This window comes from Camelus ferus, chromosome 18 (assembly GCF_009834535.1).
Source record: "Camelus ferus isolate YT-003-E chromosome 18, BCGSAC_Cfer_1.0, whole genome shotgun sequence".
Classification (NCBI taxonomy): domain Eukaryota; kingdom Metazoa; phylum Chordata; class Mammalia; order Artiodactyla; family Camelidae; genus Camelus; species Camelus ferus.
The window spans coordinates 16,488,468-16,514,992 of NC_045713.1; the positions used below are offsets into that span (position 1 = coordinate 16,488,468).

At 44.7% G+C, this 26,525-nt stretch overlaps 1 protein-coding gene across 2 annotated transcripts in view; it reads left to right on the forward strand.

Annotated features, from left to right (window-relative positions):
* The window catches only part of GALNT17 (polypeptide N-acetylgalactosaminyltransferase 17), a 364,964-nt gene that overhangs the window by 101,178 nt on the left and 237,261 nt on the right, over positions 1-26,525 (forward strand). The window contains exon 1 of one of the 2 annotated variants that reach the window (XM_032460329.1): positions 726-980. The exons of the other annotated variant lie outside the window; for it this stretch is intronic. Coding sequence (XP_032316220.1) covers positions 974-980 — 7 coding nt within the window. The 5' untranslated portion in view covers positions 726-973. Of the gene's footprint in view, positions 1-725; positions 981-26,525 lie in introns of those variants that run through there. 2 annotated transcript variants of the gene reach the window in all.

Sequence of the window (26,525 nt, forward strand, 5' to 3'; positions counted from 1 at the left end):
AGGTAGCAGACGATTGCCATTGTAACCCCAAGATACGGAATGTGATTTTAAACCATAGCAGCTGACTGAGGGAGCTGGGCAGGGAAACAGGGCAGATGGTGGGATCACGGACCTGCCCCACCTCCAGGGGTGGGCGCCCGAGCGTTTTCACACCAGTGACTTGTGGGTGCTGAGTCACCACCCTTGTAAACTGACCAGCAGAGTTATGATCGCGAGAGAGCAGAAACTTTCATGCCCACACAGGCAGAGAAAGGAAGACTCTGCTCCTGGGACCTTAGAGCCCGTGGGCCCGCCCCTCATTTCACAGCTAAGCAGCCTGTGCCCCGGAGGGACGTGGCCGGTGAAGGACCTATGAAGAGCTGGGTCCCACCTAGACTAATCCTCTTGGCACGTTGTTAACTTTTCTCCTGGGCGTTGTTTTGATCCGCCTGGGCTGTTACTCTGTCTTGAGTCCTTGTGTACAGAGAGTGTGGGAACTACCGTGTGTGAAGTTACCTCCCATGAGCTAGGTGCGCCTCCCCTTGTGAATTCCTCACGGTGGACCCGTGAAGCCGGGATTACCTGCCCCACTGCTGAATAAATAAGGAGACTGAGGCTTACGCCAAAAGGATTTGTGGCACTGTGACTCCGCCCCTGGCCCCGCCCAGCCCTGTGCATCGGTAACATCACCACCTTGGTTTTCGATGAGTGGATTTAGTAGGTGTCTGCTGTAGGCCAGGCACTGGGCACACACTCTGCCCGCAAGGGGTGTGCGGACTGCCCCGTGATGCAGTCAGTGCTGTTTCCACTCCAGCTGGAGAATCAATGGGGTTTAGTGCAGGGATGATGTGTTGGAGAGAACACGACGGGTTCGGGGAAGCCCCGCGTCCTTCACGGGCCTGTGATATTAGCTCTCCGGAGAGAATGATTCACTCTTGTAACCACAGCATCACAGAACCTGCCCATCCTTTGTGCCTGGCGGTGATGGAGAAAAATGCCTGGTATGTTCAATCAGACTTTTGAGGGAGATGATTTAAATTGCTTTGATAACACCTTTGGGAGCTGGGGCTCCTTTTAATAATCTAGGGTGAAAGAAATGTGCTCTCATTACGGCAATGGGGTGGATTCGGGCTCTGGCCTTGAAGTTTTGCTTTCGACAAGACTTGTTGAGTGCAAAAATCAAGATGACACTGAAACTCGTGCTGGCAAACAGAGATCTGTCCGTCTCCTCTGGGGCCGTGGAGAGGTGCCCCTCCCTCTCTGCCAGAGCTGGCGTGGCGGAGCTTTTCCGAACCACTGACTATTGGACGTTCATGGGCTTGGACAGGATGACAAATGGAACCGGCTTCATTTCTGATCTTAATATGTGAGAAACAGCTGTTCTTTCTAGCTTGGGAGGCAAGTCGTTTGTTTTCTACACACACATTCACACACATATACACACATCGTTACCCACATACTGCAAGGGAAAATTAAAAATCACGCACAGTATTTCTAAAAGGGGATTGAGAGGAAAGGGATTTGCAGAGATCCAGCCACACTCTCCATCTCTGCGTCTCCTCGTAATGTGGATACCCCGTCTACACATCACATCCTGGCATCCAGAGCATGTTCCTGGGGTGGACTTGAGGCTGGCCTTGAGCCTGGGGGCTGTCCCCACACCCTCTGGCTGTGGCTCGGCAGACGTTAGCTGCTCTGAGGGCCGTGGAACCTGGAATCGGTCCTTTTCTGTAATTAATCATTGGCTGTTTATTTCACTTACCCTGTTGCTTATTTGTAAAACGAATAAGGTTTAATCTGTTAACATTTGAAGTCATTGTTGATAGGGTAGGATTTGCTGTTGCCACTTTGTTGTCTCTGTTAGCCTTATCGTTCTTTTGCCTGCCTTTCAACAGGTCTGAAGTTTCAGCTAAGCAAGATGAATGTGTCCTAGAGGTCTGCTGTCCCTGGAGTTAACAATGCAGTGTGGGACACTTAAACATAGAGGGTGGATCTCATGTTAAGTATTCTCATCACAATAAAATAAAATGGAAAAAAATGAATAATGTAAAAGTTAGATACATTAAGGAGTATGCTTTGGTGCAAAAGGAACTTAACTATCATTTGGATTAGCCGCTTACTGGTATCTTCTGCTTTTTACTCAGGAGAGGAAGGCAAAAGAACTTGCTATGGACAGTAACTCTGAAAAAACAATAGTCTCAATGAGATATTTTCTTAAACATATTCTAAAATTTGTGTTTCAGAATGAGCATCTCTTAACTTTAACTGGTCCTGGTGGAATATTGTACAGTCATTTCCGGGCTTGAAAGATACAAACATACAAGTGCTAGGCTGTGTGTGCACACACACCCTCTCCTAGTTGTTCTCGGCACTCAAGTTTTCTTATCTTTTGCTCCCAAGCCCGGATCCTTTAACCACATAGAAGCACATGTTACTGGATAGATTGCCAGGTTAGAGTTGGTGAAAACGTAGAAATATTATTTTACTGGATTTTATTAGTTTTAGTAAATTTATTACTTTCAGAAACATAGCATGATTCTGCTGTTAGAAAAAAAAATTTTGTCTAGATTGAAACTCACTTGGACTTGCCTCATTCCACTCATTTGTTACCCGGAGCAACAATTTTCATGCAAGTAATTAGTATACTAAGATCATTAAAAAATATGATGGCTTCTGTGGGTCAGGCATGGCAGTTTTATTTATACTGCTAAATTGCTTTCTTTCCATTTCCTTCACAAATTACACCACAGTGAGATTGGTCAGCCCATTTGGAGTGAATGATCCCTAAGTCTGAATTGCAGGGATCTGTTCATGACAGTGGTTTGAATATACACTGGGAGGCTTGGAGGGAAAGCAGGCATGGTCAGGTCCAAACGTGGTGTTTGTTTCTAACTTGTGCTGGAGAGATGTCTTAACTCTCACCTTTCTCATTGATGTGGTTAATTACAAGCCCTTAGCACATTGATCTGTTACTTGGAAGCAATTCACGTGCTCTCTGGTACTGGGGAAATTCTCTCTTTGTTTCTTCTTGATTCAGATTAGACTCCCTTCTCAAGAAAAAAACCTTTCAATTTGATGAAGAGCCACATTCCTTGCAAAACTTGACCCCAAACATTTGAGATTAGCTGCCGCTGGCATTTCTCTTTCTCACAGTCTTGACAACAAAACTTGGTGCGTTTTTCTCTCCAGGATCCAAATAATAATAGCTAAACTCCTCAGGGACAGCTGTGAGGCAAGTATTTTAAAAGCAACCACATTAAAGTTATCTGAAGACTGCAAACAAGAGCCAGTGCTTATTTTTCCGCACGGGTCTCCGAGTGCGCACGTGTGTATTTGGGTCCGTTAAAATACCAGATTTGTTACCACTCATCCATGTGCTTCAGCTTCCAAAACCCTGTGACTCGTCTCTCTTCTGTGCACCCCATCCATGAGGGTTTATGCCTTTATATAATAAATCCCTTTTCTGAAGTTGAGTTGACGGGGTGGGGTTGGGGAGTGGACAAAATTATATGTATGTGCTCAATCTGCTATGTTGACCCAGAAATTTAGTATCTTTTGGAAAAGAGAAAGCACAGAGCGGGGAGGAGAAGTCAGGGGTAAAAAATACTGATGTCCAGTTTGGAAGTCAGTACCCATGTCTACAGATAAAAAGCTAAATTAAGTGAAATGGGATGGAGAGATGGACTAGGGATTTATCTGTGTGTAGGTGGAACCTGGATGAGAACAAAGGATCAGGCTTGAATCTCTCTCTCTGCAGCTGGAGTGGCCTTGGGGAAGTTACCTAATGACCCTGAATAGGTGTCTGTTTACGTTCGGTTACATTCAGTTTAATGAGTAAATCACTGAAAATGGAGAAGGCTTTGATTACATAGTGTTTTGCGTGAATGGTTTTGTTAGGAAATGCTCCAAGGGCATCATTCTTAGGCTATATCAAAGATCTGATCAACTGGAGGCCCCTCAGTTTGTGGGGCTCCCAAGATGCAAATTACCTGCATTTGCCTACCTGTGCCAAGGGGACACCTGCAGTTTGGAGAGCTTTGGTTTGTGTTTCTTTCCCCCAGTGCTTTTGCTGGGAAATGATCTGCTGAATGAACATCCATTGCTACTTCATTATTTTACTTAGAAATCCAGTGTTTTTCTTCTGTGGGTGTCATAGACTGAATCGTGCCCCTCTAAAATTCATGTTTGAAGTCCTAACTGCCCCACTCCCACCCAACCAGAACCTCAAAATACGACTGTATTTGGAGATAGGGTCTTTACAGAGGTAATTAAGTTACAAATGAGGCCATTAGGATGGGCCCTAATCTTATAAGAAGAGGAGATTAGGAGGGAGACCCACAGTGGGGGGGGCCATGTGAGGACACAGGGAGAAGACGGCCGTCTGCAAACCGAGCAGAGAGGCCTCAGGAGGAAGCAGCCCTGCTGACACTTTGATTTTCAACATCTAGAACTCCAGAACCGTGAGAAAAGAAATTGCTGTCATGTAAGCCCCCAAGTCATGGTATTTTGTTACACGGCCCAAGCAGACGAATACAGTGGGGAAGCAAAAAGAACAAGGTTGGGCTCGAGGTAGATGGAGATACAGATACAAGTGTATGGATATTTAAAATTAAATACCTTAATCCCCAACTTCATTATTTTTCTTCTATCAAACATAATCCGATTTGGAACGAAAAAGGCTTTGAGCACATTTTAATTTTGCTAATTTTCTTAGGAGAGGTTTATTTATTTATTTTTTTCACACTTCTGCTCCCAGGACTAGTCAATTAGTAGATGCAAATATAAAACTTCATCTATTAGCAAATCTCGGCTGGACTTCTTTCTCCTGGGGTGACTCTCCTTAAGTCGTAGATCAAATCCGGCTCCAGGAAAAAAAGTGTCACAGTTTCTTTTTCCTCTTTCCGGCTGACTTACGGCAAGAATACATTTTTCTTTCCCCAGGGATGGCAGATTCTGTCCTGGAAATTCACAGGAGTGACGTTGGTAGCAGTTGTTCTTAAAATCTGGTCCTGTCTTTTTTTGCAGAGCTGTGTCTCTGACATACCTTTATGTTTAAAGAGGAAACCTGTCACCTGAGCTCCTCACAGCACCGTTTTTTGGTGGATGTCCTAAAATTGGCCGGGGCAGGGTCCCTTTCAGATGTGGTCTTCACAGTTCCACGTGGGGTCTCAGTGGTCAGGGACATGCCAGGCTGTACATCTGGCATCATGGGCTTTGGCCAGGGAGCTGGAGAGTTTCCATGTTCCAGCTAACATTTGGATTTCAGGAGCCATCCACTCAGCTGACTGACTATAGAAGGGTATTCTCCTGACCTGCCATTTCTTTTTTTTTAATTTAAATTCCAGGTTCCCTGGAAAGCTACTGGATGTTGTAAACAGGAGAGCATGATGATTTTATTTAAATTAAAAAAATTTTTTTTAATTGTGGTAAAATATACATAAGATTTACCATTTCGATCAATTTTAAGTGAATGTTAAGTGCATTCAAATTGTCATGCAGACAACCTCCAGAACTTTTTCATCTTCCCAAACTGAAACCCTGTATCCATTAAACCACAACCCTCCCATTCTCCCCTCCCCCCAGCCCCTGGCAACCACCATGCGACTATCTCTAGGTACCTCGTTTAAATGGAATCATCCAGGATTATCTTTTTGTGACTGACTTATTGTGCTTCGTCTATTAGCCTCAAGGTTCATCCATCTTGGAGCTTGTGTCAGAAGTTTCTTCTTTTTTAAGGCTGCATAATATTCCATTGTATGTATAGACCACATTCTGTGTATCCATTCATCTATGCGTGGATGCTTGGGTTACTTCTACCTTTTGGCTATTGTAAATAATGCTGCTATGTGATACTATGTGCAAGTATCTCTTTAAGACCTTATTTTCTATTCTTTAATATATATGTATATACACACATGTGTATATATACATATATCTATATATATCTCTAGAGATATCTATAGAAGATATATATATATATATAGAAATGGGATTGCTGCATCCTTTGGTAATTCTGTGTTTAGTTTTTTGAGGCACTGCCATACTGTTTTCCATAGCAGCTGCACCGTTTTACATTCCCTTGAGCAGTGTACAAGGTTCCAATTTCTCCATATCCTCAACAACACTTGTTATAGTCTTTTTTTTTTTTTTTTTTGACATAGCCATCCTGGTAGGTGTGAGGTGGTATTTCACTGTGGTTTCTGCCACTTTTTTTTTTTTATATTGAAGTTTAGTTGATTTATAATATTGTATTAGTTTCAGGATAGTGATTCAGTTATACATATATATATTTTTTCATTATAGGTTATTACAAATTACTGAATGTAGTTCCCTGTGTTATGCAGTAGGACCTTGTTATTTATCAATTTTATATACAATAATTTGTGTCTACTAATCCCAGACTCCTCATTTATCCCTTCCCCCTTTCCCCTTTCCCCTTTGATAACCATAAATTTGTTTTCTATGTGGATATCTTTCTATTTTCTAAGTTCACTTGTGTCTTTTTTTTCAGATTCCACATATAAGCGATATCATATGATACTTGTTTTGTCTCTTTCTGACTTATTTCACTTAGTGTGATAATCTCTAGGTCCATCCATGTTGCTGCAAATGGCATTATTTCATTCTTTTTATGGCTTAGTAATATTCCATTGTGTATATATATATATACCACATCTTCTTTATCCAGTCATCTGTTGTTGGACACTTAGGTTGCTTTAATGTCTTGGTTGTTGTAAATAGTGTTGCTATGAACATTGGGGTGCATGTATCTTTTGAATTAGAGTTTTTGTCTTTTCCAGATATATGCCCAGGAGTGAGATTGCTGGATCCTATGGTAACTCTATTTTTAGTTTTTAAAGGACTCTCCATACTGGTTTCCATAGTTCTGTGACAGTTTGGAATGCCTGTTGCACGTGCCTTGTGTCTTCAGGTGTTAGTGTACAGAGATGGTAAGACCCAGTTCCTACCACAAGGGAGGAATCTCATGGTCTGTTGGAGAGAGGCATCTAAACAGAAAATTGTAACACAACACGACAGGTGTCGTGACAGAGACAGGCCTTAAGAGAGCACAAAGTTGATGCAATCAAGAAAGACTTCCTAGAGGTGGGGGTACTTCTTAAGGCATTTCCTAAAGCCTTAAAGCCATATTTTTGGAATAAAATGACGTTTGAAGCATTTTTTTCCTTTCGGTTTGTGTGTCTCTGACTCTGAGAGGTTGTAAAGGTCACTTCATTGGGATCCTTACTTTGCAGTTTGTGGTTATCAGAAAGAGGCTGAACTGAGATCTTTGGGACGAAAATGCACAGCAGGTGAGTAGGTGGGAGGGGCTCACGGAGCCTGAACAGGTGATGTGTGTTTGCACTGCATCCGTTCCATCTGGGAAGTTCGAAGGCTCTGGGCCTGGGGAGTTTGTCACATGGGGGAAGATGCAGTGACAAGATGTAGAGAGAGAAACAAAGTATATAAAGAAGGTGCTATTCTTGTTGTGATGACTCACATGTGTCAAGCCTTTGAGGATCTATGCAGAGGGGGAAAGGATAGAATTGCAGCGTGGAGGGGGCCAGTCTGGCTCCCAGTCCTGGGACTGAGGCCGTGTGTGATCTCACCCATGTTTCCGAGGGCCGTCCTGACGCCCAGACGGCTCTGTTCCCATTCTCATTCCCCTGCACTGCCTTTTATAGAACTGCTTTTAAAAGAGGCAGCGGGTCTGATGTCACAAGATCTGTATGCCTTTCTCAGGGAGGAGAGACAAAGAAAGGGAGAGAGAGCGAATATAATTTTGCTGAACTTCTGTGTCAGACTTCCCCTTTTCCAGTTTGATTTAGTGTTTATATATATAGTGTATGCTCCTTGGAAGGCCCCCTTGAAACTTTTTTCTCTCCCAGAGTACATGGAGAGCCCCTCTGTACCCCTGGAACCCGCAGAGTATCAGGAACGTGATGCCCAGGGTGGTGGAGAGATTAACCAGGGCAGCACACTTGCCGGTGTGGGGCTATGATGAGGAAGCCATTGGGAGCCTCTTCCCTTGGCTCATTCTAGTCCTTGAGGCTGGCTCAGAGGGAGCAGAGCATTCATTTTTAAGGATGTGGTTGGATGCGCCGTGCAGTTGCTCACCAGTCGCTGTGTGGGAGAAGCCGGGGAGGCTAAAGCTGAGAGGGGCCCTGGTAATGCTGCGATGGAAGAGAACAGTAGTCAAAAGAACAGCTCACCTCCCCACGCCGACTGTCCCTCTGTCTGCTTCCCCAGTTCCTTTCATCATCTATTCCGGACCTGGATGGAAACCTGACGTTAACTACTGCTGCAATGTCACTGGTGCTAAAAATTCCTAGATACTACTTAGCCATAAAAAAGAATAAAATAATGCCATTTGCAGCAACATGGATGGGCCTGGAGGTCATTCTAAGTGAAGTAAGCCAGAAAGAGAAAGAAAAGTGCCATATGATGTCACTTATATGTGGAATCTAAAAAAAAGAAAAGACACAAATGAACTTATTTACAAAAAACAGACTCACAGACATAGAGAACAAACTTATGGTTACCTGGGAGGAAGAGGGTGGGAAGGGATAAATTAGGAGTTCAAGATTTGCAGATACTAACTCCTACATATAAAATAGGTGAACAAGTTTCTACTGTAGAGCACAGGGAACTCTATTCAATATCTTGTAGCAATGTATAATGAAAAAGAATACGAAAACGAATATATGTATGTGTATGGATGACTGAAACATCATGCTGTACACTGGAAATTGGCACAACATTGTAAATTGACTATACTTCAATAAAAAAGAATGCAAAAAACAAAACAAAAAAAAAACCCTAGAAAATGTAGCAAAATTGTTTGTGATGACGTATCAGTTTCCTGGGGCTGCTGTAGCAACATCCACAGACTGGGCGGCGTAAAGGACAGAAGTGTATTGTCTCACAGACAGGATCTGGGAGTCTGAGATCCAGGCGTCAGCATGGTTGGTTTTTCTAGGGGTCTCTTTCCTTGGTGTGCAGACGGCCGCCTTCTTCACAAGATCATTCTCTGTGTGTCCATCCCTGGCATCTCTTCCTCTTCCTATAGGACACCAGTCAGATTGGAGTAGGGCCCATCCTAATGGCCTCATTTGAACTTAATCACCTCTTTAGAGACCTTGTCTTTGAATAGGAGTACATTCTTGTAGTCCCAGAAATTGAGACTTTGACATCCAACAGGTACGGGGCAGGAAGTGTGTCTGTTTTATTTGTGGCTAAATCTCTAGGTCTGGGGCATGAATCTGTATCAGTTGAAGGCAGGCGTGAATCTCTACTTTTCTGTTACGTTTGCTGTATCTTTGTCACACGTCTCCTGGACCATGGTAGCAGCGCCCTTCCCATCTATGCTTACTAGTGGGGTGCACACTGGCTGTGCTTGGTGGGTTTGGCAGATGAGGGTTCCCCCAAAGAGAGACTGATGAAGTCCCAACTCAGAGTCCATGTTGGGGAGAGCCCAACTTTTCCACTTGTTGAACTAGGATCACCATTTCTTACTGACCTAGGATATTATGAACACAAATATGTTGTTTTAAGCCCGTATGGATGTCTCAGTTCTTTGCATTGTCCTAAAAATGATTCTCAAGGAGTCTTTTTTTTTTTATCACTTAAGCAATGTGCATGTATCTCTGCTTGCTGTCCAGACTGTGCATTCCAGGCAGGCCAGGCTGCATGCATCTCAGGATGCTTCCCTCCAGGTGCCCATCTGCGTGCTTGGCATGGCGCTTTTTCAGTAAGTTGAAATTTGAAAGATTCAATGAGAGAAGTTGAAAAGCAAAGGTTCCCCTGCCACGTGGCCAACTGTCCAGTGCAACAAGGCTCCATTAGCTTGCCGCAGAGCTTGCTTCTCTTTAGGAAAGAGTAACTATCGGGAGTGAAAGGAGTTCAATATCTTGTAGTGACCTTTAATGGAAAAAAATATGAAAACAAATATATGTATGCATATACATGACCGGGACATCGTGCTGCACACCAGAGACTGACACATTGTAATTGACTGTATTTAAAAAAAAAAGACTGAAAGGAGACTCAGAAAACAAATCTTCAATGTAGCAGGTGAATACTCTGCAAAGGAGACTTCTTGACCTTAAAAAAAAAGATGAGCCAGCGCTCATTGCTTAGTAAAAGCTAATGAGGGGAGAGTGCAAGCTAGTCTGGGGAGAAAATGTCTATTGACTCAGAGTTTCTCTCTCTGAAGGCAGTTTGTATAACAGTGATTACCCAACAATATTGGGTTGGAGGCTCCTTGGAATCCTTCCAGAGTAACTTTTGCTGAGCCCCCTCAGAAACCTGGTTTTGAAAGGAAATGACATGTGAAGGGTTGAGTTGCAGTGGTTGGCCCTGGGAAAGGATTAAAGGGGACATTCTGTCATGTGAGATGTCGGGAAAATTCATGAGATCAGTAGGTTGTCTCCTTGAAAAAAAATCATGCCTCTAATGGATTTTGAAAAAGGTAATTTAATTGGCCCCCTATTAGCCATTGTGGGCTGGAGTGAGGCAGGTGTTACTCTTCATCCCTGTAGGGACCATGAGTTTTTCTACCTTTATAAAAGAAAACACAACCAAAATATATTTTTTGTCTGTAGTTTATTACCCTGCAAGTAGTGGAATGGAAAGGTGATAGTGAATAATTATTCCTGAAGAACAGAATAGTGTGTGTGTGTGTGTAACCATGACACAAAACTGCTTGTAATTTATTTGGTAATAGTTATGGAATTAGGCAGGATAGAAATGGTCCTTAGAGAATTGTGCAGAGGAAAGGAGGCAGAAGGAAATTTTAGGTAGCTGATGCATAGATAGACAGGGAAATAGATGGACAGAGACTTAGAGCTGGATATATAAGACCCAGCAGAGAAAGAGACAAAGACCTTTTCTGGGATAACCCGAGGCAGCTGCATTAGGGCCCAAAGAGGTGCCCTGAGTTCGATGTTCATATGATTTTGAAGTGAATACAAGAAAATTGAGGAAGGAGGGGTTGAGTCTTTACTAAATTTTTTTTTTGCTGCACCTTCTTTTTTTATTCTTATTTTATTTTTCCTATTATTTATCAAGCTATAATTCCCATCCATAAAATTCACCCCTTGAAAGTATACAAATCACCAGGATCTAATTCTGGGATATTTTCATCAACCCCAAAAGAAGCTCCTCCATAAGCAACCACTTCCATTCCACTCTGCCCCTGGTAGCCACTAATGTGGTTTTTTTCCTCTCTGTGCTTTTGCCTATTCGGGACATTTCATATATATGCAGTCGCACAATATATTTGATTTTTGGTCTGGCTTCTTTAACTTAGCATAATGTTTTCAGGGTTTATCCATGTTGTAGTGTGTACTCCGTTCCTTTTCTTTCTCCCTTTCTTTCTCCCTTCTTTCTTTCTTCCTTCCTCCCTCCCTCCCTCTCTCTTCCTTCCTTTTCTTTCTTCCTTTTCTTCCTTTCTTCCTTTCTTCCTTTCTTTCTTCCTTTCTTTCTTCCTTTCTTCCTTTCTTCCTTCCTTCCTTTCTTCCTTCTTCCTTCCTTCCTTTCTTCCTTTCTTCCTTTCTTCCTTTCTTCCTTTCTTCCTTTCTTCCTTTCTTTCCTTTCTTTCTTTCTTTCTTTCTTTCTTTCTTTCTTTCTTTCTTTCTTTCTTTCTTTCTTTTCTTCTTTCTTCTTTTACTTAACACCTTGAATGGTCCCAGTACTTGGGGAAATACAAAATATAAGTGTCTATGCTCTTGAAGAATTAAATGTGCAAGGAACACACCAAAAAACTCAATTATTTGGGCAAAATGGTAGGAGGCAAAAAAACACACACTGAATTCCTAGTGCTGGTGAGGTCATTGTTCCTCAGAGCCTTTCACTCTGAAGTGGTAATAATATTACCTGTCTCCTCTTTTTTTAAAAAAAACTCTTTTTTATTGTAGTTTAATTGACATATGACATTATATTAGTTTTGGGTGTCAACATAATGAGTCAATATGTGTATTCATTTGAAATGATCATTCATTCCTTTTTACAGCCTGAAAAAAATATTCCATCTCATGGATGCACCTCATTTTGCTTATCTATTCAATTATTGATGGATATGTGAGCTGTTTCCACTTTTTGGCTGTTACGAATAATGCTGCTGTGAACATTTGCGTGCAAGTTTTTGTGGGATAAATAGTTTTTATTTCTCCAGAGTATATATCTAGGAGTGGGGTTGCCAGGTCCTATGGTAACTCCATGTTTAAACTCTGTTAAACTGTTTTCAGAAATGGCCGCACCACTGTCCTCCCTACCAGCAATGGGCAAGAGTGCCTTTTACTGTTTGAGCCCCTGCTGTTTGCCAGGCACTGTGCTGCCCTCTTGGCGTGTGCCTGTCATGTGAGCTTACAGTCATTATTCCTTCTGTGCAGGATGAGAAAGGAGGCTCTGAGAGGTTAAGACAAGAGGGACAGACAGACAGACATCACTGAGGTGACTGTTACATGACCAGGTGTGGGATCTCCCCAAGACTGACCCCTAAAATCCTGCCCCAGGGCTTATTTGATATGTTACTTGAAACCAACCTGTATCAACTAGTGCAACCAACCAGCACTGGGCGGAGACACCGTGTCCAGTGCAGCGGAGGGAACTCTGCAGAGTAACCAGCCTTTCTGCTGTGTCTGCAGCTGGAACCAGAGCAGAAGCCAGGGGAAGCCAAGAGCCTCACAGGTTGCCTAGGACCCAGGAGGACACCGTGGCTCAAACCCAGAGGGCGGACAGGATGGGCTGGGCCAGGTCCCTGCCTGTGGTCCCTGGTGCTCTGCTAGCTGGGAGTGGCTGGACATTTCCGAGACCACCTGTGCACAGTATCTACTGCCTCCGTGCACACCAGCCCACACCTGCCTCAGATTAGGAACCCGAATAGGACTATCCATAATTTCGTTTTGTCACTTCTCAGTGATTTATTGTTCTCGCAATTCTTGATTTTTGCCTCAGTGATTGTTATTTCTGCAAGATGGAGGGATATGAGCAAATACATCCCAAGTTAAGGAGCTCCTCCGGGCCATCTTAAATGTGCACTGTGTCACATGGGCACCTCCTGCTGACCCTCTGGAGGGAGGAGAGGCTGGTGATGCCACCCACATACCTGCACACTTGGGCAGGTGTCTGCCTGACACCTCCTGAATGTTCTGGCCCTGGCCTGGGGTTAACAAGCTCTTGCTGGAGAGTGGACCAGATGGCCAGAAGAAGGGCGAGGGAGACACTTCTTCCACATCCATTCACTGCAGCTTTTTGGAAATGGAAACAGGTTCAATGCTGGGGCCTCTTCGAATAGACAGGTTCTGTAGGTCGTTCATCCCTCCAGGGTTTCCACATCTTCTCAAGCCAACAGCAGTAATTCAGACTATTTTTCTTTCACAGATTATTTGCACAAACTCTGGCCACGGAGGTCATTTTCTAAGCGCTGGGGAATACCTGGAGCATGGAAGTGTGTGCATCTTCCTTGGGTCGATAGTATCTGCTTGCATCTCTCTTTAGTGAAGTGTGCAGATCATTCCGCTGCTTCACCTGCAGAAACCCGCAGCCTCCAGGTTCAGCTGGGCAGGGCTGCTAACCACTGGGGGACACAGGTGTGTTTTTCTTCATGGAATACGCACCTCTGCTGGGCCTGTTTGGTTTTCTCATCTGAGAACTCTAGCAAGGGAGGAAACCAAAGTCACATGGAACGGTGAGGCGCGTGAGAGGCGAACTGGAGAAGTGTGAGGATGCAGAAATCCATCCCGGTCAGAGGATGCCTTGTGCTCCGGGGATCACGGTGGCATTGATAGCTCTGGGGCTCTAAGGAATCAGTTTTTTTCCTGTGTGTTCACAGGCAGAATTAAGGCCAGGGTGTGGAAAATACATTGATGAGGCTCTGGTGACTCTGTTTAGAGAACATTGCAAACGAGCCCCACGGAGTAGGCTGTCTGGGGGCTCACAAGCGAGTTTGTAGCTCTAGAGGCATTTACTCTGAGGCTGGACTCTGTCCTGGCATCAGTGCGGAGGAAATACACTGTGTTGGGTCAAGGCCTGGAGCAGCCCTGCATGATCCTGAGAGTCTAGGTTCTTGTGTATTTGGTCGGTTCATATTTATTGGAGTGAGGTTACTTTGTATCTGCCGAATGTATGAATTCCCCAGGAAGCTGGGTTTTACCACTTGCACACCCAGTGCATACATCCTAGGCTAGCGTTCATATTGCCGTGCCTGGCTGGGTCCACCTCAGTAAAGAGGAATTTTGCCTCTTCCCTCCTTCTAATTTCCGGGGGTTGAATCAAGTGCTGAGAGACTTGACGATTTCCCACACGGAGCCACAAAACCCCTATAAGGAAGTCTGTTGATTTCCAGATCCAGCCATTCCACGCTCTGCGTTTACTGACGGATGTGCTTTCTTGCCGTGTCCTCGTTCTGTCACATGTGTTTCCACACTGGAGCCGCAGAGCGAGGGGGGCATGGAATCTGAGAGCTCCAAGGGGTCTCGGACACTCTTCAGTCACGTCCCTGCTTTACCTGTGTGAGCATCGTGGCGGGGAGCCATCTAAGGCCGTCACTGACTGGGGTGGAGCCAGCACTGGGATCTACAGACCCACAACCCACACGGGCCGAGCTTTATTATTTTTTTCTGTCAGGGTCATTGTGTTTCCATAATGAAACCTGGAGTAGAAGCAGCACATTTCTCTGCTCTCTTCTACAGCTGACTCCTTGTAAGAGTTGCCTGGACCTGCTGCCTTTGTTTCTTCACCTCTTGTTCTCTCTCGAGCCTACTCTGGGGTTTGCTTCCCTGGCATTGGTTCTGCAAAATTCACTGATGCCTCGGCGTCACCCCATCCAAGGGTCGGTCCTCGGACCCCACCATTGCCAGGTGTTCTGATAGCATTCCTCTCAGCCTTGCTTCCTTGGCTCTTCTCTTTTTGGGCCTCGGGATTCAGGTTTCCTTTTTCTCTGTGTATCTCCGTTGCCTAGGTGACTCCTCAAGGATCGTGTCTTTAAATTCCCTTTAGACACTGGTGAATCCCAATTTATATCTCCAAACTGGACCTCATCCCATATCATATGCTTGCTGTCTCCATTTGGACGTCTTCTAGGCATCTCCAGTGGAATATATCCCACCCAGGCTCTTGATTCTGTGTCACACCACCTCACACCCCAAATCTTTTCCTCCCCCGCTTCTCCATCTTAGTCGGTGGCACCAACGTCCAACCTTCTTCATTGCTCAGGCCAGAAATGTGAAAGGGAGCTATTCTTCAAGGCACTCTTTCTCTCATGTGTCTTCAGATAAGCTGAGGTTCGGCTGATCTGGGTTGAGCTGAGCTGGGCTTGGTCTAAGCTACACATGGGATCCGGCTGTTCCATGTGACTCTCATTCTCCCTGGACCAGTGGGCCACCCAAAGCACATTGTCATGGTGATACCAAGATGAAGAGGCCAAGGTGCAAGCACATTTCAAGCCCCTGCTCATGTCACAGCCACTAGTCCCAAAACGAGTCTTATGGCCAAGCCCGAAGTTAAGGTGGGGGAGTACACTCTGCCCAGCCAAATGGTCAGGCCCAGTATTAATGGAGAGGGGTGTGGACCCCTCCCAGGGGCGTGGAGGGCAGAGATTTGCTGAACAGAAGTCTAAGGCACCGCCTCAGGGGAGTGCTGAAAAGGGAAAAGAGGAAATTTGCTTATAAGTAAATGGAATCTTGTCCATGGGGTCTGTTTGTAAGGAACTGGATCTGTGTTTTTTTAAACTTGTGGTGCTTCTGAATGGCTTTTTAAGAGTAGGTATTTTTATTTTCAGGTTCTTATAAGTAATTAGGGAGGGTGGTGGTGGTGGTAGTGATGGTGATGATGGTGATGACAGTGGTGGTAGTGGTGATGGTGGGGTGTGTGTGTGTGTGTGTGTGTGTGTGTGTGTGTGTGTGTGTGTTGAAGGAAGGTAATGTTGATCCATTTTGGGTGGGCGAAAGAAGTAGCAACATTTTCCTAAGGTAATTCACTTTTGTGTGTCTTACTCTCCCTTATCCTTCTTCTGAATTCATAATTTACCTTCTATGATATGACCACAGTTGTCCCTCAAAATCTGTGGGTCTACACATAGGACATTAAAAAAATTATATGCTTTTGGCAGAATTTGGTGAAGGTGGTTGCTAACCCTCACTGCCCTCCCTCCCTCCTCTTGAAGGAGTGGAATCCTCAGAGGGCTCGGGGCACGAGAAGGAAGGAGATGAATTTCCTCTGAAAGCTGCTGGGACCGGCAGGCGCTTAGTGAGTGCGACAGGTGGCCTGGCCTGCGGTGTCTTGTGTGCATGTGAAGCCAGCAGATTTCTTGGGTCGTGGCAGAGGGCTTTCTTCAATTCAGCATTTCCTGCCCAGCCCTGGGTCAGCTTTATTTTCCTTTGTGTAGTTTTGTAAGTGATGTGAGGCCAACTGACACAATTAACCTGTGCAGTCAGCGTCTCTCGTCCATTTGCTCCAAGCAATCCTGACAATCGGCAATCTCTTTTCTTTATTTTGTTAGAAATACTCTTTTCACCTACACATTCAGGCAGCATGTGTCAGCCAGAGATACATGTTTATCACCTCTGCACACAGGGGGCTGTTTATGCTGATTTTTGTCTGGCCCTGGGAGTGGCATTCCTTTCCATCACAGTGGCATAAAACCTGAGAGTGGATTTCATTAAGGCGTGCTTGGCCACCTGCTCCACGGAGACCCAGGTTCCAGACCCACCCCTGACTGCCGAGATCTGAAGGTCAGTTCTTCCTCCTCGCTGGGCCTCCCAATTCTTGTCTGCTGACAGTGGACAGGGCTAGTCTTAGGATCAGATTAAATAATCTTTGTAGAAAGATTCCAGGAAATGTAAAGTTCATAACACGTGTAAGACATGTCATTCGGAATAAAACTGCAGTTTGAAAATTTATAGACAGTTTGTTCCAGAAGTACTTAAAGCACATAACAGTGATTCATACCTCTTGGAACTGCAGAGGCTGCATGAACAGTTTGGTTAATGGGCGAAAATGTACTTCCAGTGTTCTGGCTCCGGGGGTGGGGAGCGCATGTCCAGAGACTTATTAGTCATCGTTTTGTCTCCCAGGACAGAATCCAGCAGTGGATGGCCATCTGTTCTGGACTGACTGTTCATGTCCCCCCGCCCCAGTTCGTATGTTGCAGCCCCAACCCCCGATGTGATGGTATTGGGAGGTGGGGACTTGGGGAATTAAATAGGCTTAGATGAGATCATGAGGGCTGAGTCCCCACGATGGAGTTAATGCCCTCATAAGGGGAGAGGACAGCACATTTTGCTCTCCCTCCACCATGGGAGGGAGGACCAGCAAGGAGGCGGCTGTCTGCAGGCCCTCACCAAGAACCCAACCCAAGCTGGCACCTCCAGCGTGGGCTCCCCAGCCTCCAGAGCTGGGAGAAATAAATGTCTGCTGTTTAAGCCCCTTGGTGGTTAGAATTTTGTTACAGTAGCCCAAGCAGACTAAGACATCAGGGACAATTTGAAGACAAGGTCATACGAAGATGGTTGACGGAATGGCTGTGTTTAGGTTGGAAAAAAAGGACAAATGAGGACAGGTTGTGATAATGTCTTGAAATACTTGAAAATTACATGGAAGTGTAATTATTTGCATGAGAGATGTAAAAGGGAGAAGTAAGACCACTGGGTAGAAGATACTAAGCTACACATTTTTTAAAAATTTGGTTGATTTAAACCAGAAAAATTGAAACAAAAACAGCTCATCTACTTTTCCCATCCCTGCCCTCTGCCTTTGGCAACCACCAGTCTGTTCGCTGTATCTGTGAGCTTGGTATGTATGTACGTTTAAATGCCACATATTAGAGAATATAACTTGTCTTTTTTTTTAGGTTCCACATGTGTTTGATACCATATGGCATTTTTCTTTCCTTTTTTGGCTTACTTCACTTAGAATGACAGTCTCCAGGTCCATCCATGTTGCTGCAAATGGCATTATTTTATTATTTTTTATGACTGAGTAGTATTCCATTGTATAAATAGACCACAACTTCTTTATCCAGTCATCGGTTGATGAACATTTAGGTTGCTTCCATGTCTTGGCTATTGTAAATAGTGCTGCTATGAACATTGGGGTGCATGTATCTCTTTGAATTAAAGTTCCCTCTGGATATATGCCCAGGAGTGGGATTGCTGGATTGTATGGTAAGCCTAGTTTTAGTTTTTTGGGGAATCTACATACTGTTTCCCATAACAGCTACACCAAACTACATTCCCACCAAAAGAGGGTTCCCTTTTCTCCACAGCCTCTCCAGCATTTATTGTTTGTGGACTTTTGAATTGATGGCCATTCTGACTGGTGTGAGGTGTAGTTTGATTTGCGTTTCTTTGATAATTAGTAATAGTGAACATTTTATATGTGCCTATTGGCCATTTATATGTCTTCATTGGAGAATTGCTTGTTTAGGTCTTCTGTCCATTTTTGGATTAGGTTGTTTTTTTTTTTTTATTATTAAGTTGTGGAGATTAAGCCCTTGTTAGTCTCATCTTTTGCAAATATTTTCTGCCATCCTGTAGGTTGCCTTTTTGTTTCACTTATGGTTTCCTTTGCTGTGCAAAAGCTTGTAAGCTTTTTAGGTCCCATTTGTTTATTTTTGCTCTTATTTCTATTGCCTGGGTAGACTGCCCTAGGAGAACATTGCTCAGATTAATGTCAGAGAATGTTTTGTTTATGTTTTTTCTAAGAGGTGTATAGTGTCTTGTCTTATGTTTAAGTCTTTAAGCCATTTTGAGTGTATTTTTGTGTGTGGTGTGAGGGAGTCTTCTAACTTCACTAATTTACATGCAGCTGTCCAGTTTCCCCAACACCATTTGCTGAAGAAACTGTCTTTACTCTATTGTACATTCTTGCCACCTTTGTGAAAGATTAATTAACAGTGAGTTTATTTTTGAGCTCTCTATTCTGCTCCATTGATCCATGTGCCTGTTTTTGTACCAATACCATGCTGTTTTGATTACTGTAGCTATGTAGTATTGTCTGAAGTCTGGGAGGGTTATTCCTTCATCAGCTTTTTAAAGTAGGCAAATATACACAGTCTTGTGGGACCACAACATTAACCCTGGTAGCCACCAGAGGCAGGTGATCTGGAGGTGACCCCTGGGCAGCAGTTGCAAACACGGGGGCTTCACGTGAGTGAATAAGCCCTTTTCTGGGTGATACCAGCCAGCTGTAGCGAGGCAGAGGGAGAGCACTGAGATGGCGGCCACGGCCTACATTCCTGGACAGCAGCTCTGTGGGCCACTTAAATGTGTGCCAGCCCTGAAGCCTGCCCGTCAGGTTGGAGCACCAGGACACAACAGGGGTCTTCTGTATGGAAAGACACGGGTAGGGAGGGTGTGCCTCAGTCTGCTGCCTGCCGTGCCCGGGGGTGGTAGCCTGCCAAGAACTTTCTGATTCCACAGTCTGTGGGACCCAGTACTGCAGTCTCTCCCCACCCCTAGCCATCAAAGCCAGGCAAACAAGTCGTGTCCCCTGGGTGGCAGCCACAAAAACTGGGACACTAGACATAAAAACCAGGGCACCCGGCGCTTGTAAAGCTCCCCTCCAGAAACACTGGAGCACTCTGGAGCGCGGCAGAGGGTGAGTGCAAAGAGAGCACGCCCTCTGATGGCTCTAGACGGGATTACAGTTATCCCTTAGATGCGTGTTTAATTAGACGCCTTCGCCTCAGACCACCGTCACGATTAGCTAATTGGCCTCCTTCACAGAAGGACCGATTTTTTGGGTCTGCTGCCTCTTCCTGTGCCTGTGGGTGGTAGCTGTTTAAGAACTCTTTCTTCATTGTTTACAGCCCTGAGGGACCAATGAACATAAGCCCTACTGGCCTCCAGAGCCAGGCGATCAGGTGACATCCCCTGGATGTTAGCCAACAAAAAACTTGGGTCACAGACGCGTGTAGGAGCACTCTTCTGGTAGATACTGGGGCTCGAGAGTGGAGGGAGGGCCCAAAGATGGCGCCTGCCAGTTCCAGTCCCTGGAGAATGTTCCAGGAAGCTCCTAGATGTGTGCTGATGCACACGCCCACCCCTGAGACCGACGCTTTCCTGTAAACAAGGGGGCCTCCTTCACTTCAAGTCTAGACACTATCGACCAGCTGCTTCTTAGCTGGGCCTTGGGATGGGCGCGTCCAAGCTCATGAGCCTTTAAGAGCGAATTCTCAGATTGCTTCAGTCTTGCGAGCCCTGTTAGTTTTCAAAGTTAGATGTTTGGAGAGCTTCTCTCTTAAGCTTATGTCTTCAAGGTTGGAACGCCCGATGTGGGGTTCGAAGCCTTTGCTCCTCAGGGAGAAGCTCTGGGTTTTGAGTTTTCTCCTGATGGTGGGTCACTGTGTCAGGGATGGGGTTTATGGTAAGATTGTGTGCCAGCCTCTCCTACTTGCTTCAGTGCAGTTTTCTCCTTGTTTGCCCAGAGTGTAGTTGTTATTCAGCCAGCCTTCAGGTTTTTTAAAGAAGAAATTGTTCCATATGTGGCTGTAGACGCAGTGTGCCCACGGGAGGAAGCGACCCCAGGACCTTCCGATGTCTCCATCTTGAACCAGAACTCCAAGCTAAACACTTTGAAATTTTATCTAGTTGAGCTGGAAACCAGGAATGCCCTGCCCTACAAGGTGGTGAGTTCATTATTCCTGGAGGAACACAGTCCCCACTGGGTGGCCATCTCTTTGGAATTCCCACACTTGATGGGGCAGGGCAGTGCGGGGGGCGGGGGTTGGTCTCTCCTTCCTTCCAACTCAGGATTGTGAGTTGAACCCCAAGTGTACCATTTGTCTTAGAATGATTTACTTCATTCTCTTCCACCAGGAAGCAGCCGATCCAGTTGAACTCTGATGAATTCATTTTGAGATATTAAGATTAACATAACCTTTGGACATCATGTCTGGGGAGCGCTGAGGATATAGGACAGAGAATGTCAAAATCATCATAATAATGCAGACGGTAACAAATGTCAAGATCATCATACTAATATATGAACTGGGGAGTCAATAATGATTTGACATGAGTTCATGAAGCAGTGTTGACCCATTTCTGACATGTCTCCGGGAGATTTCTGTATCAGCACTAGAACACGGTCATATAACTGGCCAGCCCAGCTTACAGTGCACTTAGTCATTCGTTTATTCATACTCTTTGCTCATTCATCCATTCATTCAGGTGTACAACATGGATGAGGTGCTTACTTTGTGCCAGACTGTGTGTAAGACACAGAGATGTTTCCAGGTTTGCGAGAAGCCAGGGCTCTTGTGAGCGAACAGTCAAGGACACCTGTGATATGATATGAGCAATGCCGTGGTCGAGATTTCTACCGAGGAGCAGCGTCTGACTTCCTGGGTTGAGGAAGTGCTCAGGAAAGGTGTGCAGGGCTGTGCTGAGTAGCAAGGATGACTACAGCAGAGGCACTGAGGGGTAGTGGCTGTTTAGAAGCATCAGAAGAGGGCAGGGCAGCTAAAACTAAGGGTGCAATAGAGAGGAAGGTGGAGGATGAGGCTGGGTAGGGAGTCAGCTCATGAGTAGCTTTGTATATCTCATGACAATTTGGGGATTTTTTTTCCCGTAAGTAGCTGGGACGCACTAGTGAATTTTAAGCAAGCAGTGGTCAGATTTGCACATTGGAAAGCGCACTTTGAAAGCCACAGCGTTAGGAGTTGACTGCAATAACTCAAGGAAGAGATGACTTGAGTTTGAATCCGGGTGGTGACAGAAGCGATGGAGGGGAGGAACAGAGTCAAGAGATGAGAACTAGCAGCAAGAGTCATTTGAGTAATGACTTTTAGGCAGCTAGATAAAAGTAAATATATACGTACATTTAGCACACATTTATATATGTTAGCATGTATGTTTAACTTTAATATTATCTATGTAGTGATTAAAGCGTTTACGTAATGCCTTGTATCTAATGAGCATTTGTCGGTTTACAGAACATTTGTCAGTAAAACTAACATTTGTATCCAAAAATGGTGCTTCCTCTCTCTCTGTTGGCAGTATTTCCAGACTGGCTTTTCGTTGCATTGATCCGCCTGTCATTTCTTGTCCCATTCCCTCACTATCTTAATCATGAGAGCTTTTCAGTATGTTTTCCTCGCGGGTGGGTTCCATGTCTTCCTGGCTCCTCTTGGCGCATTTCTCGGGGGTCCTCCCCGCCCCCCTCTGTCAGCATGCTGGCTTGGTCAGGAAGGCCCCTTCGCTCTCCCAGGCATATGGGGATGTTGGCCAGGAGTAAGCCTGGAGTTAGTGCTCATTGTTAAGCTCCTGGCTGTGACTTCCTGGTTGTCTATGAGTTTTATCAGTTTCCAAACGCTTTAGCGTCGTGTGGGATGTCCCTGGGACTCTGGGACTTCCAGCAGGAGTGGGGGCCTCTGTAGAGATGCCCTGACATAGGCTTGCCCAGTGGAAGAAGGTCATGTGATGTGCTGGGCTCCTTGGCTGTGTGTGCGTGTGTGTGTGTGTGCCGCGTGTGTGTGTCTCCACACGGGGCTGTGCCTGCCGAGATGATGAGGAGCTTTGTGAGTTGACAGGGCACCAGATTGCATTTTGCTCTGGTCTCTTATCTGTTCTGGACTTTCTGCCTCTGTTATGAGTCCCGTCCCTGTTTCTGAAAGAATAATGCTGGTTATCTGTAAACTCATAAGTTTAAACTGTAACCCTGGAGAAAATGATGTCCTTAGCTATGCGGAGGGAGGCGGGCAGGCAGCCGGAGCTGATTTACAGCCCTGGCTCTTTATTTCTGCTGCTGCTGTGGATGGAGCCCGTGGAACTTGGGCCAAACGGAAGACACAAGGCGGCCGAGTGATTTCCTCCTGCTGAGCAGTTAGCAAGCAAGGGCACCTCAGGGACCCTGGGCTCCGTGTGAGAGAGAGGGAGCTGCTCCCTCATCATTTCTGCGGCAGAAATTCAGCTGCACTAAGAATTTCTTTAAATTTCAAAAGTGGAGCTTATTTTTAACAACTTAATGTTTGGAAGATTGGATGACTGTTAGGAAAAACATTTGAGAGCCTCACCTCCTGGCATGTATGTAAAATCTCCTCCCTGTCACCATGCCACTTTAATTATTATTGCTTTATTTCTTAACTTAGTATCAGACAGGGCAAGCCCCCCCCCCCCCATTTTTATTCTTTTTTAAAGAGGTGTATGCTTTAGCACCTCTGTGTTCTTCTCGGTTAATTTCAGAACATTTTATTATGTTTCAGAAAAAAAATCCATTTAGAATTACATTAAATCTATACATTAAAAAGAAGTGGTATCTTCATAACATTGTCTTCTAGCTAAAAATGTCTCCCTCTGCCAATTTATATATGTTTTATTTTATCCATTTAGTAAAATTCTGTAATCTCCTTCCTGTTGGTTAAAGTTATGTCTAGGTGTACTTCAATATTTGTTGCTTTTATAAATAGAATTTTTTTTTACATTATATATCTGGTCAATTATGGCCAGAATACAAAACACCATTAGCACAGGAACCTCTCCGTGCCCCAGCCCGGGCATCCTGACTGAGGGGAGCCTCAGCTCCTGCCTCCTTTTTTTTTTTTTTTTTTTTTTTTTAACCGCCCTGGAAACTCTCCCATCATCGGCATGGCTGTCTCTAAAGCCACCAGAGCCCTTTTCACTGCCAAACCAAATGGCCCTATTCAGGCTTGATTTCCCCATGACATTCATCAGTGTGGGCTGTCTTTTTCTTTATGAATACAAATATACTATAATATGTGGTCTCAATCCCCCTTCTCTTCTCCAGATAGCTGTTTTTCTTGTGGATACTTACATTTCTTTCTTGACATCACTGTGGCAGATGGTTCCAAGTTCAGTCTCCATATTTCATCTCCACTCATCTATATACTCGGCCATTTTTAGGACCTTTCTATGGGTCAGGCCCTGGGGTGAACATCCTTGCCTAGACATGGTACCATGCGAGAGGTCTTCCCACGGGGAGAGGTAAGATGCTGTATCTGTCAGGATCCCAGCAGGAGACAGATGGCACACTCAGAAGGAGTGATTGAAGAGATTTTGGCAACACATTTACAAAGGCTCGGGCAGAATTAAGGGAAGTCAACAAGGAATGACCAGGGATGGTGAGTTATTCTAGAGCGAGCAACAGAGGAGGAAGCAGTTGCCATGTCAAGGCCTGAAGGGGCAAGAGGAGGGTGTGGCTAACAGAACACAGTGTTTGGTGCAGCCACCGTGGAGAACAGTATGGAGGTTCCTTAAAAACTAAAAATAGAGTTGCCATATGATCCAGCAATCCCACTCCTGGGCATATATCTGGAGAAAACTATAATTTGAAAAACACATGCACCCCAATGTTCACAGCAGCACTGTTTGCAATAGCCAAGACGTGGAAGCAACCTAAATGTCCATCAACCGAGGACTGGATAAAGATATGGTGTATGTATACACACACACACACACACACACACACACACACACAATGGAATACTACTCAGTTATGAAAAGGAATGAAATAATGCCATTTTCAGCAACATGGATAGACCTAGAGATTATCATACTAAGTAAAGTAAGTCAGAGAAAGAAGCATACCACATGGTGTCACTTATATGTGGAATTGAAAATATAACACAAATGAACTTATTTACAAAACAAAGAGACTCACAGACATGGAAAACAAACTTATGGTTACCAATGGGGAAGCAGGGGGAGGAATAAATTAGGAGTTTGGGATTAGCAGATACAAACTACTTATATAAAACAGATAAACAATAAGGTCCTACTGTATAGTGCAGGGAACTATATTCAATATCTTATAATAACCTATAATGAGAAAGAATATATATATATGTATATATAACTGAATCACTATGCTGTACACCAGAAACTAACACAACATTGTAAATCAGCTATACTTAGATAAAAATTAAATAAGTAAACAGAAAAACAGAACACAGAGTTAGCTATAACCCTAGCCTCACCCTTGGAGATGGTTGCTTGATAGCAAATTTGCCAAGAAAAATGCAGCTTCTACCAAGTGATTGCCTGGTTGAGAGGGAGCTGGGGAATAAATACCCCAACCTGTCACTCTTCCCATCCATCAGTCTCCTGAAGGAAGCTCCTGTTGGTTGAGCCCAACCCAAAGCCAGAAGGCAAGGGAACCCTTGGTGCTGTCTCTGTAGGTCTGTCTCCTAGGGCATGAAGCAGAGAAAAAGGTGGAGAGAAACTTGCAGAGTATTCGGTAAAGTTGCTGTGGGATAGCTGACCTCAACTGGTTCTTCCTCCTTCCTTCTCTTCAACCTCTTGCCTACTAGCACCCTTGGCTCCGCAGTCTTGGACTACAGTAACTCAGGAGGCAGTATCTGTAGGCAAAGAAAGGCAATGCTAAGTCCTCTCAAGCCTGGTGCCAAGCAGCCACCTCATTCTCTTCCCTCTTTCCCTCTTTCCCTCCTTCTTCCCTTTGCCAAATTGTGACTTCCATGCCTGCGTCTTCACATCAGTCTGCAGTGGCTACAACGGCTTCTGGCCAAAAAGCAAAGGGCACCTTCAGAAAAGAAGGTTCCTTGGGTGCATGGAGCCATCCCAACTTGTCCCAGTGGCAAATTTTCCCAGCTGTGTGAAGACCAACTTAGGTCTTGTTGGTGACCTTGAACTCTTATTTACAGTTGCCAAGAGTTTCCAGGGCCTGCTAAGTACGCACATTAAAATGCCAGTGAAAATTTTTGCTGCTTTGTTGAACCTTTCTGGCAGATTCAATTGGGGGGAAAATGGGAGCACATGGACCACAAAATATATAATTCATAGTTGTCACATCGCACGGTGAGGAATGATCTTTTTTTGAGGCTGCTAAGTGAGAAGAAGTAATGCCACAGGAAGGGGAAAAAAATCTCACTGGGAAGAGTCGTTCCCTGTGTGTCCTTGGTAGGATTAGCCTGCATTCCTAGTCTTAATTCCTGTGCGTTTTATAATCAAGTCCCTCCTTGGCTTCTCTGCCTGCGTTGGAAAGGCTGCCCAGGGGAGCATGCTGGGCCAACATGGCGGAGACACATCTTAGCTCCCGAGGTGGCATTTAATGACCTGGGATGGGAAGCGGTCTGTTCAGACTGGACAAAAGAAATGCTGTCTTCCTAAGGGGAGAAAAAGAGGTGCACAGATGAAATAAGAGGAAGAATCAGATATTTTCCACTGAAGCTGCTGAGTTAAGTTGAAGGTCAGTTCTGCCCCATTCTGGCAGCCTCCCTCCTTGACCCATGGGCTCCATGCTGGCAAGAAAACCGCAGAAGGCTGAGTTTGTGGCTTGTGAGAAAAGGCCACAAATATTGGGGAGGGAAATCCTGGGTGAATAGCAAGAGCATACATAACCAGGAGAAAAACTCACTGCAGTAATCTCTCATCTTTTAAACTTGTGTGATAGTTCACACATCGTACGTATCCCATACATGTCAGCTAATAATTATATGATGAATACTAGTTGTGTTTACCTCCCAGCTTTGCCCAGGATCTTGAGGTCCTTTATGTATCTTTCTCCAGTTATAATTCAACTCTCTTTTTTATTGCTGTTTCATGGTTTCAATACATAGATTTTTATTTCTGAAC